The sequence below is a fragment of the Rutidosis leptorrhynchoides genome, chromosome 4, assembly GCF_046630445.1.
Source record: "Rutidosis leptorrhynchoides isolate AG116_Rl617_1_P2 chromosome 4, CSIRO_AGI_Rlap_v1, whole genome shotgun sequence".
NCBI classification, from domain to species: Eukaryota; Viridiplantae; Streptophyta; class Magnoliopsida; order Asterales; family Asteraceae; genus Rutidosis; species Rutidosis leptorrhynchoides.
Genome location: NC_092336.1, coordinates 410,945,754 through 410,965,481, shown reverse-complemented (window position 1 = coordinate 410,965,481; position 19,728 = coordinate 410,945,754). Strand labels below are relative to the sequence as shown.

Below are 19,728 nucleotides of genomic sequence, written 5' to 3'. Positions count from 1 at the left end.
AAAACATTTTTATTGTTAGCCATGACGACCACAATCAAATTTCGGGGGACGAAATTTCTTTAACGGGTAGGTACTGTGACGACCCGAAAATTTCTGACCAAATTTAAACTTAATCTGTAAATGATTTCGATAACGATAAGTGAAGTCTGTAATGTTGAGTCTCAAACATTTTGAACTGTTTCATGTATACACTTACCCTTCGACTGCTCTCGACGATTCACGAACCACTATTTGTAAATAGATACATATATATTTAAAATATATGAATTTGAAATATAAATTAAAATATTATATGACGTAATTGTTAGAATTAATAATGTAAAATAAAATAATATATTATAACTATTATTTAAAATATAACTATATATGTAAATAATGTATAATGAATATATATATAGTTTTGAATTTATTTTGTAAGCAACAATAACGCTCAATTGTCATTCGATCGATAATAAGTAAGTTAAAATCAAACTTATATTATTTTAAAATAAAATGTGATTCGAAAATGAGTTTTAAAAATTATAGACTTATTAAAAATGTATTTAGGAACTATTTGTTGAATTTTAAAACTTTTTATATTTTACTTGGGGTTGGGAGTGAATAATTAATATAATTTTTATTTAATAGTTAAGGACCGAATTTCATACCATAATGACCAAAATAAATAAATATAGTTAATGTAAAAGTTTAGGATTTTTCTGAAGACTTTTATCCGCCACTGATTTCAAATAGTGGACGATACACAGTCCGTGAAAACTGTCGACATATATTTTTCAAATTATGATTACAGCTTATAAATCAATCGTGATAATTTGATTATTTAAATGTCGCTATAGTAATTACTTTTAAATTTAAATATAGCATGTACATGAATCAACTCTTATTTCATCACATCTCTTTCTCTGCATATTATTTCAATTCCTTTGAAGTTTATAATCTCACTTTCATAAACATATTTATATACATATACTTGCAGAGATATTGAAACACCACTCAAACCCACCTTCACGACACTACTCCAATCACCCTTCTAACCGTCATACAACCACCACTACAACATCATACTACACATGAACCACCTCACCACCGTCGACAACATCATCAAAATCAAACCATATTGCGTGTTTTTTTGTTCCTGTCTATTATTTTTGTCGTAAAACCACACACATACCGCCACCATCCTCAACATGAACACCATCATTAACCATCTCCACCCCTCTCTCTCTCTCTCTCTCTCTCGCTCTCCTCCGTAAGTTACCCTACACCTACAACTGCTACCGCCGAGCCACCATCATGAACCACCCAACCCAGCTGCTATAGTAACATATTTCTGCTGCTACAGCAGTCGCCAACAGGAGCTGAGCTGCTGCTCTTATATTTTTATTATTTTTTTCTTTTCACTAGCTCACAACCCATTACTGTGCTACTACTGCTAGTATACTTCTATTATTTACAGCCTGCGTTTTCCTGTATACGAACACAAGACCAACCTAAAACCACTGGTTTTATTTTCTTCTATTCGATTGTTGTTACTAAGCTTCGCTGTCACTGCGTTCTATCGTAAACCAACACCCACCCACTCGAGGGAGATGATGAGTAGTGGCAATAATGATGTGTGATACATGAACGATGATATAACTATAATAATGATAGTGGAAGGATTTGTTAAATAACACTGATGATAATGTATCGGTTCCCTTCGGCTGCTATTTTATTTTTTTATTTTTTTTCCTGTTACCCGTTTACAAATTTGATCAAGGACATACAAAGTGTTTATTGGGCTAGATTAAATTATTAGATGGGGCTTGGGAAATATTGGGCCATGAAATTAGTTTAGAGTTGAGCCGTGTATGATTTTTCTATTAGGCCGACTTAATCCAAAATTTGGTTGGGCTTGAAAAAGAAATTTCGGGTTAATTAAATATAAGGTGTGGTTTAATTCAGAAATGCCGTCACAGTGTAGTGGTTAGAAGTGGTATTGGTTAGCGAGAGGTCTCGGGTTCGAGCCTGGGCTCGAGCATTTTTTTTAGAAAAAGAAGAAGAAGGATTTGGGTGTTATATTCAGAATTGAAATACATAGCGTAGTGGTTAAGGATGTTATCAGGTTAGCGTGACATCGCGGGTTCAAAACCGGACTTGGGCATTTTTTTAAGGGCTACTTTTTTGAGGTAGTAATTTTACTCTATTTATTATTTTTATTATAATTATTATTATAATTATTATTAGTATTATCATTATTACTATTATAATAAGTATTTTCATTAACATAATTTTTACATAATTTTATTTACATTATTTTTATTATCATTATTATTATCGTTAATATTATTATTATTACAGTATTATTATTACTACAAACAAAATGGCTATTATTATTATTATCAAAATTATTAGTTTCATTACCACCATTAAGATTATTATTATTAATTTACTAAATAAATATTATATCTATAGGAAAAATATATTTATTACATATAATATAACTATATTGATATTTTTATAATAAATACTAATTATTTATCTAAAGTATATAAAATAAATATAGTTAATTAATTTATTAATAAAACATATAAGTTACTAAAATAACAATTAATAATAATATATAAATTGTTCGGTTACGATTATATGTGTTAATATATATACTTGATATAGGTTCGTGAATCCGAGGCCAGCCTTGCATTGTTCAGTTCTGTCGTATGCATATTTTTGCTACAAAATATCGTATTGTGAGTTCATTTGATTCCTTTTTACTCTTTACATTTTTGGGACTGAGAATACATGCGCTGTTTTCATAACTGCTTTATTAAATGCTTTTGATATATATTTTGAACTGAGAATACATGAAATGCTTTTATAAATGTTTGACGCGATATGACACAAGCAAAACATTCCTCGAATGAATTATTATGCAGACAGAAGTTCTGTGGATTATTATTGAATTAGTTGGACGTTATAATTACCACTAATTGTTGTGAATATTTCCCCGGATTATTATTGCTTGGTAACCTAAGAATTAGAAACGGGTATGGCCCTAATTCACGCGAATCCTAAAGGTAGCTACCGGGTTTAACACCCCCACCCAGAATGTTCACTAAACGGAAGAGCTAGTGGGCGTGGTGTTTAGTACTTCGAAGTTTATATATTATACAGATGAGATGTTCTATTTTGGGGATATTATTGATGCGCATTATATGTTAAGGTCGGTTACCATGTTGAGCAATGAAATCAAATTGAATGTTATGTATCGAGAGAATGATTTTTATACACAGGTTATGTGTATTATTTTTGTGCACGAGATATGTGTACGGTTATTTAAAAATTACGAGGCAACCTACGGGGGAGAAAAGGATACGAACCTACTCTGCTAAGCATTATGAAAAAATGGTTTTGTACACAAAGATAGGTGTACTGTATTTAAATCTTGCGGTCTATCAAAATGATGAATTTTATTGCTTATGATAAACCTATGAACTCACCAACCTTTTGGTTGACACTTGAAAGAATGTTTATTCTCAGGTATGAAAGAAATCTTCCGCTGTGCATTTACTCATTTTAAAGATATTACTTGAAGTCATTCATGGCATATTTCAAAAGATGTTGCATTCAAGTCGTTAAGTTCAATAAAGATTATTATTAAGTAAATGATAGATTAAGTCATTTATAGTTGGATATTATGAAATGGTATGCATGTCTATTAACTTTCAATGAAACGAAAGTTTGTCTTTTAAAAATGAATGCAATGTTTGTAACATGTATCATTTAGAGGTCAAGAACCTCGCGATGTAATCAAATATTATGAATCGTTTATAATCGATATGAACGGGTCCTTTCAAGATGAGGGTTTAAAGTTCACGAGTTTGATACCTCATTGTCATGTGGGTTGACGTGTGATGTGAGTTTAAAGTTCGTGAGTTCGATACCACATCATTACGTGTGTTGTGAAATGTGGGTTTAAAGTTCGTGAGTTCGATACTATATTGAGCGTAACGGGTGGGTTTAAGTTCGTGAGTTCGATAACACTCATGGATTTAGTGATACATGTAGTGACCCGGAAAATTTTGACTATTTTTAAATCAAACTCTCGATAAGTTTTAATATTTTTGACACGATAAGCAAAGTCTGTAATGTTGAGTCACAAAATTTTAGAACTGTTTCCATAAAATTATTGACCTTCGACTGCTCTCGACGATTCATGAACAATTAATTGTAAATAGATATGTGTGTATGTATATATACATAATAATTCAAAATATAATTTGAAGTAATATATGTTGTTGTTATTAAAAAAATTAATAAAATAAAAATAGGATATTATAATAATTATTATTTAAAATATATCTATATATATAAATAAAGTATATTGAATATACATATTTGGTTTCGAATTCATTTAGTAAACGATGGTAGCACTCGTTCATCATTCGATGGTTATTTGAGCGAGTTAAAATCAAACTTGTATTATTTTAAAATAAATGTTGATCCGAAACTGAGTTCTATGAATTATAGACTTATTAAAAAATGTATTTAGGAACTATTTGGTAAGTTTTAAAACTTTTTATATTTTACCTGAGATCGGGAGTGGACAGTGAGTAAAATTTTGTTTAATAATTGATGATCGAATTTGATATCATAATGACCAAAATAAATAAAGACATTTAATTTAAAAATATGGGATTTTTATGAACACTTTTATCCGCCACTGATTTAACAACGGGGAACGTTTTAGCAGTCCGTAAAAACTATCGGGAGAATGAAACAAATTAATCGATGGTTGTACTGTTAAATTCTGAATTATGTAAAGTGTTTTTGTTTCATTATCTTCCACTAACTTATTATATATATATATATATATATATATATATATATATATATATATATATATATATATATATATATATATAAATGATACTTGGTACTTAGACGACCATCTCCAATTTCACTTTACACTTCCACCATCCAGCTCACTCGACTACCAAGTTTCTAAGAAACTTAATCACAATATTATTAATTATTATTCACTTGAATTAGTTTAACTTTGAGTGTTTATATATAACATTCATATACATATGTTTACATGAACCAACCCGTTACCATATTCTCCATCACACCCGTTTGACATCAACCATCAACCACCTAAACCCGCCACCACTCCATCGTGAGCAACATCACCGGCTATCACCCCCACGCCACCTTGAACCACCACCATTTCACATATTTTTCTCCATCGTCACCTCTCCCTCTCTTCTTCAAATCGTGAGCCACCTTCACCTCTCACGAAACACCACCTCCTTGAGATCATCAACCATCACAACCTTCGTTCATTATCACCCATCACCTTTATCATAAACAACCACGATCACCATCGCATACCACCCTACTATCTCTGTTTTCATCATGAATACCTACAACCATCGACCTCCATCTAATACCATTCGACCACCATCACCATTTCTCTCTCTCTCTCTCTCCTGATTCCCTTTGAAAACAGTCACAAAGAACCACCATCATCACCTTAGTTGGAACAACCACCACCATCAACACCATATCATCACCCTCACCACCATATTCACCATTTTTCTTTTCCTTTTTCTTGATTCATAAGTGAACAACCCAAACGACCTTTGTGTTTGTTTATAATTTTTCGATCACCACCATCTCCTATTTCTTAATCGTAAACAAACCACCATTATCTTATTTTTTTTTCTCTTCTTTTCTTTCCTTTCTTTCCTTCGATTTCTGTTTTCTGTCCAGAATTTCCACCAACGAACTGCAACCACTACTGTTGCTGTAAGTGTATCTGTTTCTGTTCAACCGGAACACCCAAAACCACCATTGCCATCCCCAAACCAAAACCCAACAAAAACACACGCTACCTATTTATTTTTCCTGTTGTCAAACGAAACCAAGTGAGCATTATGTTACTACTACTACGCTGATTTTCCTGTTCCTGTTGAATATCATGATCAAGATGATGGTGATGTCATGATGATGGTGAGTGACGTTGATAATGAATTATATTGTACGAATTTGTTTCTGTTTCTAATCAACCAACGATGATGGCGATGTTATGTAAGTGATGATGATGAGATGAATTGATTATGATGATGATACTGTTAAAAAGATGATACTTCGATGGTGAAGTTTTTATCGAATAAACCGAAACCCTTTTTATTTTTATTTTTTCCCGAATTCTGCTGTTCTTGGGTTGCAGTTCATAAACCGAACAAGCCATTTGCAAGATTATTATTTGGGCCGAAATCCACTTTTGTTGTCGGGCCATGAAGTAAGATTAGATGATAGGATATATGTTTTATTCTGTGAATGAAGACAGAAAGAAACTGATGGAGAAATGGACTGGGGTGTTTATGTTAATCGAGAGGTCACGGGTTCGAGACTAGGCAGAGGCATTATTATTTTTTAAGCCTAATGAGGTAGTTTTCATACTAAGATTATTTCTATCATTATTACTATTATTATTATTATTATTAATATTATTATTAATATTATTATTGTTATTGTTATTATTATTAATAATTGTTGTTATTATGTTTTTAAATAATAGGATTAATATTATTATCATTTTTGTTATTACTAAATATTATCATTAAGTAGTATTAGTATTATTATTATGATTATTAAAATTTTTAAAAATTATCATTTTTATTATTATTATTATTATTATTATTATTATTAAAAACTATCATTACTAATATTATCATTTTTATCATTATTACTATTATTAAGATTATTATTAAGTATTATCATTATTACTATAAGTATTATTATTATAATTATCATTATAAAATATGACTCTTTTATTATTATTAGCTCTATTACTATACGTACAACTTATATATATATATATATATATATATATATATATATATATATATATATATATATATATATATATATATATATATATATATATATGAAATGTATTATGATTATAATTATTTTATAAAGAAGTATATATATATATATATATATATATATATATATATATATGAAAAATATTATTATAAATATATTCTAAAGATATAAATCTTAATACGTTATAAAATATATACTTTTCGCTATTATTATATGTGTTAATATTATTTGATATATAAATAATTGATATAGGTTCGTGAATCCAAGGTCAACCCTGCATTGTTCAGTATCGTCGTATGAATATTTTTACTACAAAATATTGTATTGTGAGTTTCATTTGCTCCCTTTTTAAATGCTTTTGCAATATATATTTTTGGGACTGAGAATACATGCGCTGCTTTTATAAATGTTTTACGAAATAGACACAAGTAATCAAAAACTACATTATATGGTTGGATTATTAAACCGAATATCGCCCCTTCAAGTCTGGTAACCTAAGAATTAGGGAAATGGCCCCTAATTGACGCGAATCCTAAAGGTAGATCTACCGGGCCCAACGAGCCCCATCCAGGGTATGGATGCTTTAGTACTTCGAGGTATTATTTAGTATATTAGCTGCGCGCTGTATACTGGGGGATATTCTATATGCATCTTGTTAAGGTCGGTTACCAGGGATTCAATTCATATGAATGATTTTTATCCTTATGCAGTTTGCGAAATGCCTGATATGATAATGATGTTTATGAAATATGAAAATCTTGTGGTCTGTTAAAATGATGGAAATGAATTTTTATGATAAACTAATGAACTCACCAACCTTTTGGTTGACACTTGAAAGCATGTTTATTCTCAGGTATGAAAGAAATCTTCCGCTGTGCATTTGCTCATTTTAGAGATATTACTTGGAATCTGTGACGACCCGGAAATTTTCGACCAAAGTTAAACTTAATCTTTGAATGATTCCGATACAATAAGCAAAGTCTGTAATAATGAAGTCTCAAAAACTGTGAACTATTTTCATGGATTCATTTAACTTTCGATTATTTCCGACGATTCACGAACCTTTGATTATAAACAGAAATAAATGTATAAATAATCATACATGTAAATAATTACATATAATAAACTAAATATATTAATGTACTAGTATATGATTTAGGTATTATGAACGATAACTTAAAATGACTAAAACTTATTTTAACATAAAGAGTAGATTGAATATACATAATTTATCGATGTTAACAAGTAATTAAATATTATACTCAGATATTATTTGTTTCAATATATATATATATATATATATATATATATATATATATATATATATATATATATATATATATATAATTAATATAATTATCTACTTAATACTTAAACTCTAATTGTATATATATAGTAGTATATATATAAATGACTTCTACTCATAATTGGTAATTGTATGGATATAATAATATACTAAAATGAATAAATAATAAATACTCAAAATATGTTATTTCAAGTTTAAAGTATAGTTGTATTAGTAATATTAATATTACTATTATTATAAATTGTATTATTAAGAGTATTATCATTATAGTTATATTTTATATTAAGATTAATTATAACTTATAAAAATAAATAGATACATAAACATAGGAGACATACATTTATAAAGATAAATAATTACAAATAGATATATATACTAATAATTATATAATGAAATTATAATTATTAGTTACTAATAATTATTATTATTATTAATGAAATTATAATTATTAGTTACTAGTTACTAATAATTATATAACCTCACACGTTTGAAATATGGAATCCAATAATCTGGTTCATTTCACCCTCAATCTGTATCCAGTTATTGTTCCTGTTAAATATAATAGGGTATACAAACTAAGATCGTACAAGAGTTAGTTGTGTGTCATAATCTCCTTTATATTTTTCTTATTTCTTCCTTCTATCTTATACTCTGGTCGAATATATCAGTACACCCACTTTCATTCTATAATTGAGTTTCTCAAGTGATAATCAAATCATTCTCCTACATCATTATCAATCAAAAACCCCTACAACTACTGTCTGATGAAAATATATATATATATATATATATATATATATAGAACAAAGCATGATACCTCTGTTCTTACACTTTTCAAGCATATTTCAATTCCGAACGAATTTTTAAAATGTAATAATGTGGTTCTGTTAGGAATCATTAACTAAAACTATTTGTGAAGTTTCAAATCCCAATTCTTGATATCGAGCAAGAATTTTTCGAGTCAAAGTTTGGATCTTAAAAAGTCAAACATCGTTCTTCAATGAAATTTGAGTTCAAAGTGATGTTTTCAGTTAAATTGCCGATTGAGGAAGATTTTATGAACGATTTGAAACCTAATTGGTGTTGCAAGATTTGGCTAAAACATTCCCAAACTCATAATCAAATTTTTTTTCCTAACCGTGTGCTAGCAACAGCGATGCTGTTTTATATATATATATATATATATATATATATATATATATATATATATATATATATATATATATATATATATATATATATATATATATATATATATATATATATATATATATATATATATATATATATATATATATATATATATATATATATATATATATATATTTTTGTTATTTGTTGTTTGCAATTAATATGAAAAATTGATTTTTGTTTAATAATTAGTATTATGTTGAGGTACTTAAATTGCTGTTTTGATGATTTATACATCTCTGTCGAATGGTTTGAGAAGATGAAGTAGAAATAGGATAACAGAAAAAAGAATTTAGTAAAAATGGGTGAGAGTTTAGTCAGAAATGCTAGAATAGCTGGATGGTCAAGGGTGTTGCGGATTTGCGAGAGGTCTCGGGTTCGAGCCTCGCTCGATGCATATTTTTTTTTATAAACTCATTTAAAGGTATACCTCATTACCAAAATTTTGATTAATATTATTATTGTTATTATTATCAATATGAAAATAATACAAATTAGTATCTTTCTTTAATATTAGTATTAATACCATTATTATTAATCGAATTCTCATTTAACAATGATATTAGTATTATCATTAAAATGACTATTTAAAAATTCTATTAACACAATCATTATTATTATCCTACACCAAAAATATTACAATTATTATTTTTGCAAACAAAAGATATATATATATATATATGTATATATATATATGTATATATATATATATATATATATATATATATATATATATATATATATGTATATATATATGTATATATATATATATAAGTATATTACAATTTCATAATAATATGTTTTATTATGTATCAAAGAAGCATTATAATATATTATAAGTATTAATGAAAACCATATATAAATATTAATCATAATACATAATTATATATATATATACAAATTTGTTTAATTGCGATTACATGTTTTAATATATATATATATATACAAATGATATAGGTTCGTGAATCCAAGGTCAACCCTGCATTGTTCAATTTAGTCATATGTATTTTTACTACAAAATACATTAGGTGAGTTTCATTACTCCCTTTTTTATATATATTTTTGGGCTGAGAATACATGCGCCGTTTTATAACTGTTTTATGAAATGGACACAAGTACTAAAAACATATTCTACGTTGAGTTGTACCACTTTGCATATTTTTCCCTAATAGCTTGGTAACTAATATTTACATGTTGTAAGAGCATGTAAGCACGAATCCTATTGATAGATCTATCGGATTTGACAACCCCAACCGGGCTAGTCGCTCTAGTATCGTAAACGGTTGCATAGTACTTCGTTTTTACTACACTTGGTACAGTGTAGGGAGATTTCATAATAAAGGGAATATGCCACATTAATTGTTAAGTATGGTTATCGAAGTGCTCAATAACTTATAGAATACTGTTATACACTTGCGAGTGTACGGATATTTTTGGAAACTGAAATCTTGTGGTCTATTACTATTACGGAAATGATTGATTATGATAAACTAATGAACTCACCAACCTTTTGGTTGACACTTTTAAGCATGTTTATTCTCAGGCATTAAAGAAATCTTTCGCTGTGCATTTGCTCATTATAGAGATATTACTTGGAGTCATTCATGACATATTTCAAAAGACGTTGCATTCGAGTCATTGAGTTCATCAAGATTATTATTAAGTCAATTATAGTTGGATATATTATGAAATGGTATGCATGCCGTCAACTTTCGGTGTAATGAAAGATTGTCTTTTCAAAAATGAATGCAATGTTTGTAAAATGTATCATATAGAGGTCAAATACCTCGCGATGTAATCAACTGTTGTGAATCGTTTGTAATCGATATGGACTTCGTTCATATGGATTAGGGCGGGTCATTTCAGAATCATTCATGACATATTTCAAAAGATGTTGCATTCGAGTTGTTGATTTCATCAAGATTATTATTTAGTCAATTATAGTTGGGTATATTATGAAATGGTATGCATGCTGTCAACTTTCGAGGAAATGAAAGTTTGTCTTTTAAAAACGAATGCAATGTTTGTAAAATGTATTATATAGAGGTCAAATACCTCGCGATGTAACCAAATGTAATGTATTCGTCCATATGAATTAGGACAGGTCATTAGAATACATTAGCCGGGTATGTATTTTAATGGTTGTTGTGAACACCGATGGTCATTCGCGAGTACCATTCCCTTGTGCTTATGGTTAACCATGGTTGTGTGATTTTTGTATTAGCATATTAAATTGTGAACTATATGCTATTGGCGATGCTAGCTTATTGTGAATTGCGGATATTTAGTTTATGCATTATGATTGCATGATTATTGAATTGCTATCTCGTATGCGGTATTTGTGTAAGTGTTTGTAAGTAAGTAGATTATACATGTATATGCATAATTATTACATTTACTAAGGGTAAGCTTACCCCTCATTGTTGTTACCTTTTTATAGGTACCATTTGTTATGGAGAAGACTTCTAGTTGCTAGACTAGTTGCTTTTGGGTGATTGAGCTTGTGAGGGGGTAGCTTTTGGATATCCGGACGTGGAATGAGGACTTGGTAAATCCCCTGTATTATGCTCTTGGTATCGGGTTGGGTTATTGAGTTTTAACCCGGTTTGTATCGTAAAGGGGTCACAATTACCCACTTGTTGTGTAATGGGTCGAAAGGTGTCGAATTGAACGTTTTGGGCTTGGTCATATGTTAAACTTGTGTTTCCTTGTATATTGGACACGTTAAAACTAGTGTTAAACGGATTATGCATTTTGATGTATTTAACTTGATTTAAAAAAAATGTTATCATTTTCGGATAAACGAATTTGGGTTGTTTCACCCATTCCTTCCACTCTTCATGGTCTTCATCATCCACTACGTCATCTAGTTCATCAGGTATGTGAATCACCTCAAAGACGGAAACTTTTTGGAATTCGACCAAAATTAGAAAACAAATAAATCGTAAACAAATCCAACTTCTACTAATTAAGCAATACAATTCCATATATAATAAAACATAATTTGCAATTCCCCAAAATACACTTTTTTAAAAAGTTTTATTCCAAAATACACTTTTAGAAAAAAAATTGTCTATTTACACCATTAAGTCGACCACCCGTTGGGTCGACTACCTCTATACCCGGTCGACCACACCAAATTTCAATGTGGTCGACCACCGTTTATAACTGTCAAGGTCAATTTCTGTTGGCTATCGGTCGACCACTATATTCGACTCCAAAAACACGGGCGACCTTAATGATGGTCGAGTATACAAAAAGACACTGAAATAGCGAGTTGGGATAACAAAATTCAATTTTCAACTCTAAAAAAAATTCGCTCCACAAGCCCTAGTTACGAACCCTGATTCATCAACCCTCATTCATTGCAGATTCAATCAAGAGATCACTTCAATAGTTTGTAGATAAACCCTAATTCCATCGTCAGTGTATCTATTTCGTCCCTAGATTCAAGCAAGAGTTCCCTTCAAAGATGACAGATATTGAGGTAAAACCTATTTCGTTGTTGTATGTATATGTTAGCCCCATATGTTAGTTTATTTGTATGTGTATATATGTGTATATATGTATATCTATGTATGGGTCCCTGTATTTATATCTATGTGTGTATGGATGTATTTATATGTGTGTACATGTCAGTATATGATAGGTATCTGTAATTGTATGTATATGTATATGTATATGTATATGTATATGTATATGTATATGTATATGTATATGTATATGTATATGTATATGTATATGTATATGTATATGTATATGTATATGTATATGTATATGTATATGTATATGTATATGTATATGTATATGTATATGTATATGTATATGTATATGTATATGTAACTATAGATATACAATTCTCCCATTGTTCTTGCTAAAGTGTATATATCTGTATATGGTTATGGGGATGCCTTAGGTCAGAAGATCACTTGCATACTCGACCATTCAAAGGGTCGACTGCCAAAAACATACACTATAGTCGACCCCATTTTGGGTCGCCTATAGTTGAATAAAACTGTAGTCGACCAGAAAGAAGGTCGACTATAGTGTATTTTCTTTTCAATTGTATGTACCTGTATGTATGTGTATGTATATTAACATTTATGTATAATGACATTATCATTGTCTGATTACAGGTTTGGTTCGAGGCCAAGGTCACCATTCGAAGCAAGATGTCTCTTATAAGGGAGATTAAGAATAAACTCACTCCGACTCAGACAAAGATTTTCAGAGAGACGTGTTTCGGTCATTGGTTAGATATAAAGTGTGATGACAATGATCCGGGATACATACATTGCTTATTAATGAATCAGACTGACCGTCTGAAAAAGTTTGTAATCAACGTACTCGAAATATGTGAGGAGCCAGAAGAGCTATGGTTTCGAGTTACCTGAGACCATGTCATTAGGTGTGGTAGACGTGAGTTTTGCTTGGTTACTGGGATGCGGTTTGGTCCAGTTACATCTTTTATAGATTGGATAGGTCAAGAGAGGTCGGATTTTGACCACTCGGTTTCATCTTGTGTTTTTATTAAACGACATAGTGGTCAACGTCATCTTTCGGAGTTTCACGACGCCTTTTTTAAAGATGAGTTGAAAGTAACTGACAAGGATAAGGTCATAGTCGCCATTGCGTTGACAATTAACTTATGCTTCCTTGGGAAGCAGTTGCGAGATAGCGTAAACGATGACATGCTTCTTTTATTAGAGGACTTTGAGTTGATGAACAAGTATCCGTGGGGTTCTTTCTTATGGACCAAACTTTACAATAGTTTGCATCACGTGTTAGTACCTTATAAAGAGAGGGTAGCAGATAAAACCCGGAAGGGGGTAATGACATACCATTTGAGCGGCTTCACTTGGGCGTTTAAGGTAGTAATCCGTACTTATAAAATTTAAGCAATTAACATGTTTCATATTTAACCAAATTTGGTTTTTGTTTGTAGATGTGGATATGGGAGGCATACAAACACCGAATAGAAGCATATGCTTTCAAGCCGGAAAGTGAAGGCATAACTCGTGGAATCCACTAGAAATGGAAGAAGAAAGTCATGGGCTGGAATGAGTACGTTGAGTTGATGCAACTCCCGGTGAGTATAATTATACCAAAATATTTATGTATGTGGTATGTTTATATGTATGTGTATATCTATATGTATATGTAACTGTATATGTATATGTATATGTAACTGTATATGTATATGTATATGTATCTGTATTTGTATTTGTATATGTAACTGTATATGTATCTGTATATGTATATGTAACTGTAACTGTATATGTATATGTATATGTATATGTATATGTATATGTATATGTATATGTATATGTATATGTATATATATATATGTATATGTATATGTATATGAATATGTGTATGACAGGATGATATCCCGGACGAAGAACGACCTCTCAATCGTTTGAGGCCCACCAAGACAGAGGTTAAGTGTGAGTGGTGGGTTGCTAGTGTAAACTATTTCAAGAACCCCGATTCTAAAGTACCAGTGAAGAAAGTTGATGATCCGAAGAAATTTGATGATGAGACGAAGAAGGAGTGGACGGATATGATTAAGAATTTGACAAAGAGATTAGATGACCAGGAAAACAAACATGCCAAGGAGATTAAGGAGATGAGTGATCGGGTTGAGGCTGGCATCCATGTTACATGTGAGACACTAAAGATAGTGCAGAGTTTATATGTTTCTAGAGGTGTCCACAAGACAAGTATTTTAAAACTCCATTCTATGATACAAAACCTACAACAACATATCCGTCAACAAGAGCAGGTAATTTCTTATTATATAATTCATTTATGCAAGTTGGTAAGTTATATAAACTGTCCAGTGTGCAGATGAGTAGTCGACCCTTCATTGGATCGACTATCACCATGTTTACATTGTAGTCGACCATTACCTAGGTCGACTATATTAAATTTATACTATAGTCGACCCTTATCAAGGTCGACTATATATCTGACTTTCTGATGACTTATTGCTGTGTGTTTCTGTGACAGGATGATGGTGGTTTCATTGGTGGATATGTGTTAGATGTTGAAGTTCAGACAACCAAGAAAGATATGTTTGATAATGTGAAGGTTGCTTCACCGGTTTATGTGAGGAGAAGCAAAAGGGACCGTCAGGTTGCATGGGCAAGGATGTCTCCCTTTGTTACACCGTCACAAATGATCAAAAAGGGTGCTAAAAGAAAGCCTGACATGCCAGAGAAAGAAATCCTGATAAAACAACAGAAGACGGGGAGACTGAGTGCTCCGGTAGTGCCTGATAATGTTATTCTAGAAATCATCAACGATTTGATTCATAAATCTGGACTTATCTATCCCGGCCCTTCCACATTATATGATGATGAAAGGAATCTGGACGGCCCTAAGACACCAGAAGAGATGATGACTCCACATTACGAGTGCTTATCGGTATTTGTTCGGGGCCTATCCGACGGATTTATATTCATCACTGACGAGTTTGGGGAGCGGATCTACAACAAATTTGAAGGCGGTTACTTAGATAACTTTGTAAGTGTTTTATTAGAATACAGACATAGGATGGGGAAGACATTCTTTAGATCTCGAATTGAAGTACGTAAAAGGTAGCTCTAATGTTTGTGTTGGTATTGTATTTTGAACAGGCTCCACTGTAAAAGGTAGCTCTAATGTTTGTGTTGGCATATTAAGTCAGCAGGTTGAACATGCTCCACTGTAATCTTTTGACAGTCACCGTTTGCCTGGTCGACCACTGGTGTAAAATGTGGTCGACCACTGCTTAAATACACTGTGGTCGACCCTGATGTGGGTCGACCACTTAATAAAAATGACTTAGTCGACCACAATCTATGAAGTAGTCGACCACAGTGGACTTTCATGATTAAAAAGGCAACCTAGGTCCCACATTTAGATAACATTTCTTATCCTTATTAGCTACGGATAGGAAATCCACCTTTCATGAATTTAATTGGATAACGGTAGATCCTTTTATTCCTGTTATCCATTTGTACTCTAAAAATAATGGGATCCCATAAGTAATTCCCATATTTAATAAATACCATACTTGATTGATATTCAAACACACCAGATTCATATTCACAACAACTTAGTAGTTGAAGTTAACTCTTTGCGCAGTTTGAGGTCATCACTTATGCGCCAAACAAACCCTTAAATCGTACGCTTTTTTAAAATATGTGTTAAAAAAATTCGATGTTTCACGAGATTTAGTTATATCTATGAAATACGTTATCGATAACTGTGTCTTGGATATCACTGATGATGAAGATGATTTTAATGATTTTATGAATTTCGCCATCTCAAATCAACTCGTTCACATATATCTAGAAGATATTACAAATTCAATGCATGTTTTAGGTCGAAACCTTACTAATCCTAATGATCAGTTCAACCTACAACAACAATACAATAATTGGTTAAACCTACAACATCCGACCAATAATCAGTTCAACCTACAAAATCCTTACAATAATCAGTACAACCTTAATCATCCATCCAATAATCAGTTCAACCTATCTCAGCAATCCAATAATCAGTTCAACCTACATCATCCATACAATAATCAGTTCAACCGACAACAGTCATCCATCAATTAGTTCAACCTACAACATTCAACCATCAATCAGTACGACCTAGAACACCAAAGTAACAATCAGTTCAACCTACACCACCCATACACTGATCAGTACAACCAACCACATCTATACACAAATAATTCGAACCTTCAAAATCAATCTGTAAATCAGTTCAACTTACAAACTCAAACCACAGATGAAATCAATCAACAAATACAATACACCAATTTGTTGAATGATAAACAACCACCTTTTGAAGGTAACGAAGATCCTTACATCGTTGACCTACCTACATCTGATCAAAGCGGATCTAAGCATGATGATATGGAAAATGTGAATCCAATAAAACCAACAAAACACCCTTTTTCTAACTACATAGTTGATGAGGATGATGTTCCTGATAGTGATGATGAATACGAAGATGAATACGTCGACCAAACACAAACTTATGACCAGCCAATTAAGTATAATCCCCAACCAGATGATATATTTTTGAACATGCCACCATTACTGTCGAACACCCAACCCAAAATGAAACTTAGATAAATGAAAATATATGAAACCTCAGATCTAGTTAAATTGAATCAGACTTTCGAAAACAAGGAAGATTTTCTTATGCAATTACGTACAAAGTGTGTTACTGAAGGGTTTCAGATAAAACCAAAGTACTCAGACAAGTCAAGGTATACAGCTACATGCATATCACCAAATTGTTCATGGCAAATTACTGCTAGGTGTATACAAGATAGCAACAACTTTCAAGTACGGAAGTTGAATGATCTACACACGTGCTCAAATACCCAAATTCTTCCGAACAATAAGCATGCCACCAAGAAGGTCCTAGGGAATATACTGAAAGAGGTGATGAAACAAGAAGGTCGTGTCTATCGACCGAATGATATAAGGACTGATATGTCGGCGCGATTTAAAATAAGTCTATCATACCACCAAGCATGGAAAGCCAAATGTTACGCAATTGAGATGTTGAGGGGTAGTCTTGAAGATTCCTTTCAAATACTACCTAATTATCTATATAATCTTAGATTGTCTAATCCAGGTAGTGTAACCAACATTCGAACAGACAACAAAGGCAGATTTGTTATGAGTTACATGTCCATTGATGCAGCGGTATGTTTAATGCTCTCTTTATTTACTTATTAATTTAACTCGTATTTAAAAATAATGTTTCAATACTTTAATATGCAGACACGTTCGTTTGTTAACTATGCACGACCAGTAATCATAGTCGATGGGGCTCATTTAAAAAGTCGTTACTTGGGGACTAACTTGATTGCTGTCGCTATGGATGCTAACAATGGAATCCTTCCATTAGCCTACGGTATTGGAGCAGGAGAGACCACCGATCATTGGACATGGTTTTTTGGTAATCTAAGAGACTCTCTACAGTCTTCGGGGTGTTGTATTGTTAATCTTACCATTATATCTGACAGGGCACCTGCAATAGCTGCTGGCATATCAAACGTATTTCCAGAAGTATTTCATGCACTATGTGCTAGACATTTGTTGGGAAACCTCAAAAGTGTGTCTAAAAGGGTTAAAAGTTACAAGTGACACTACTGGAAAATGTGCAAAGCGTATAGAAAATCCAATTTTGATCACCACTATGGTATACTAGCACGACGTATCCCAGACAGTGCACGTACACTCACTACTGTTGGCCTCAACAGATGGTCTAGACATCATGCAGATCGTGTTCGGTATGCTTACCTAACTTCTAATAGTGCAGAGTCAATGAACGCACTGTCAGTTCATGCGAGGAAACTCCCGATTACAATGCTTCTTGAATTCTTTAGAGCTTCAGTTCAACAATGGTTTTGGGAACACCGAAACACTGCTGATGGTTTAACAACACCTGTCACACCATATGCAGAGCGTAAGCTGGGTAAAAGAAATCGTAAGTCTATTAGTTGGACTGTCAAACCGATATCACAAGTTAAGTTTGAGGTATTGGATATGAAAAAGGGCGGTAAAGTCAATCTACAAGATAAAACTTGCACATGTAAACAATGGCAGTTTTCCGGTATACCATGTGGACATGTAATGGCAGTAGCAAGGTATTTTGTCCTACGTAACGTTACTACACATGTTCAGAAGTATTTCCACACTGAAACGTACAAGTCGGCATACATGGAAGATATTAACCCGCTAGATCATATTTCTGAATGGATAGATCCAGGACACCTACAAACCGTCCTACCGCCATTGGTTACAAAGCGACAATCGGGTAGACCGAAGAGTACTGCTCGTATACCGTCCCAAGGAGAGGACAAAGACAATTTCAAATCTAAAAGAAAATGCAGTCGTTGCTTAGAATATGGACATACTAGATCAACTTACATCGCACATTATGATCTTTCTGAAGGTAAACAAAAGTCCAAGTGTAACTCAAAAACAAAGGCAAAGCCGAAGGGGTTGGTAAAGGGCAAGGGTAAAGGAAAACGTGAAGACTCATGCTCAACACAATTTGGCTCCACTTACAATTTTTAGTGATGATTAGCTTCTTCTTTGTATTTAAAATGTGTTTAACAGTCATGAATGTTAGGTATGTGTGTTCGTACGTTTTCTGTTTAACTGTCGTGTATGTTATATGTCTGTAAGTTGTGTTATTTGTTGTGTAATCCATAAATGTAGTATGAGATAATATATAATATTTGTTGTTCAAATTAAAGTTTATTTCACTAAATTGGATGGTAACACAACACAACACAACACATAATGGTAAATAAATCTCCAAGGTACATTGAAGGT

At 31.7% G+C, this 19,728-nt stretch overlaps 2 protein-coding genes across 2 annotated transcripts; both read left to right on the top strand.

Moving 5' to 3' along the window:
* Positions 1-17,505: 17,505 nt before the first annotated feature.
* Positions 17,506-18,531, top strand: LOC139842003 (uncharacterized). Its single transcript, XM_071832185.1, has 2 exons — positions 17,506-18,087; positions 18,166-18,531. The coding sequence occupies exons 1-2, from the start codon at positions 17,506-17,508 to the stop codon at positions 18,529-18,531; spliced, it is 948 nt and encodes a 315-aa protein (XP_071688286.1).
* Positions 18,532-18,543: 12 nt separating this feature from the next.
* LOC139842002 (uncharacterized) lies at positions 18,544-19,467 on the top strand. Its single transcript, XM_071832184.1, has one exon. The coding sequence runs from the start codon at positions 18,544-18,546 to the stop codon at positions 19,465-19,467; it is 924 nt and encodes a 307-aa protein (XP_071688285.1).
* Positions 19,468-19,728: the final 261 nt, after the last annotated feature.

Coding starts and splice junctions, on each gene's coding strand:
- LOC139842002 (XM_071832184.1), top strand. CDS start 18,544: ATGTGCAAAGCGTATAGAAAATCCAATTTTGATCACCACTATGGTATA.
- LOC139842003 (XM_071832185.1), top strand. CDS start 17,506: ATGAAAATATATGAAACCTCAGATCTAGTTAAATTGAATCAGACTTTC. Junction 18,088..18,165: donor ACATGTCCATTGATGCAGCG/GTATGTTTAATG, acceptor TTTAATATGCAG/ACACGTTCGTTTGTTAACTA.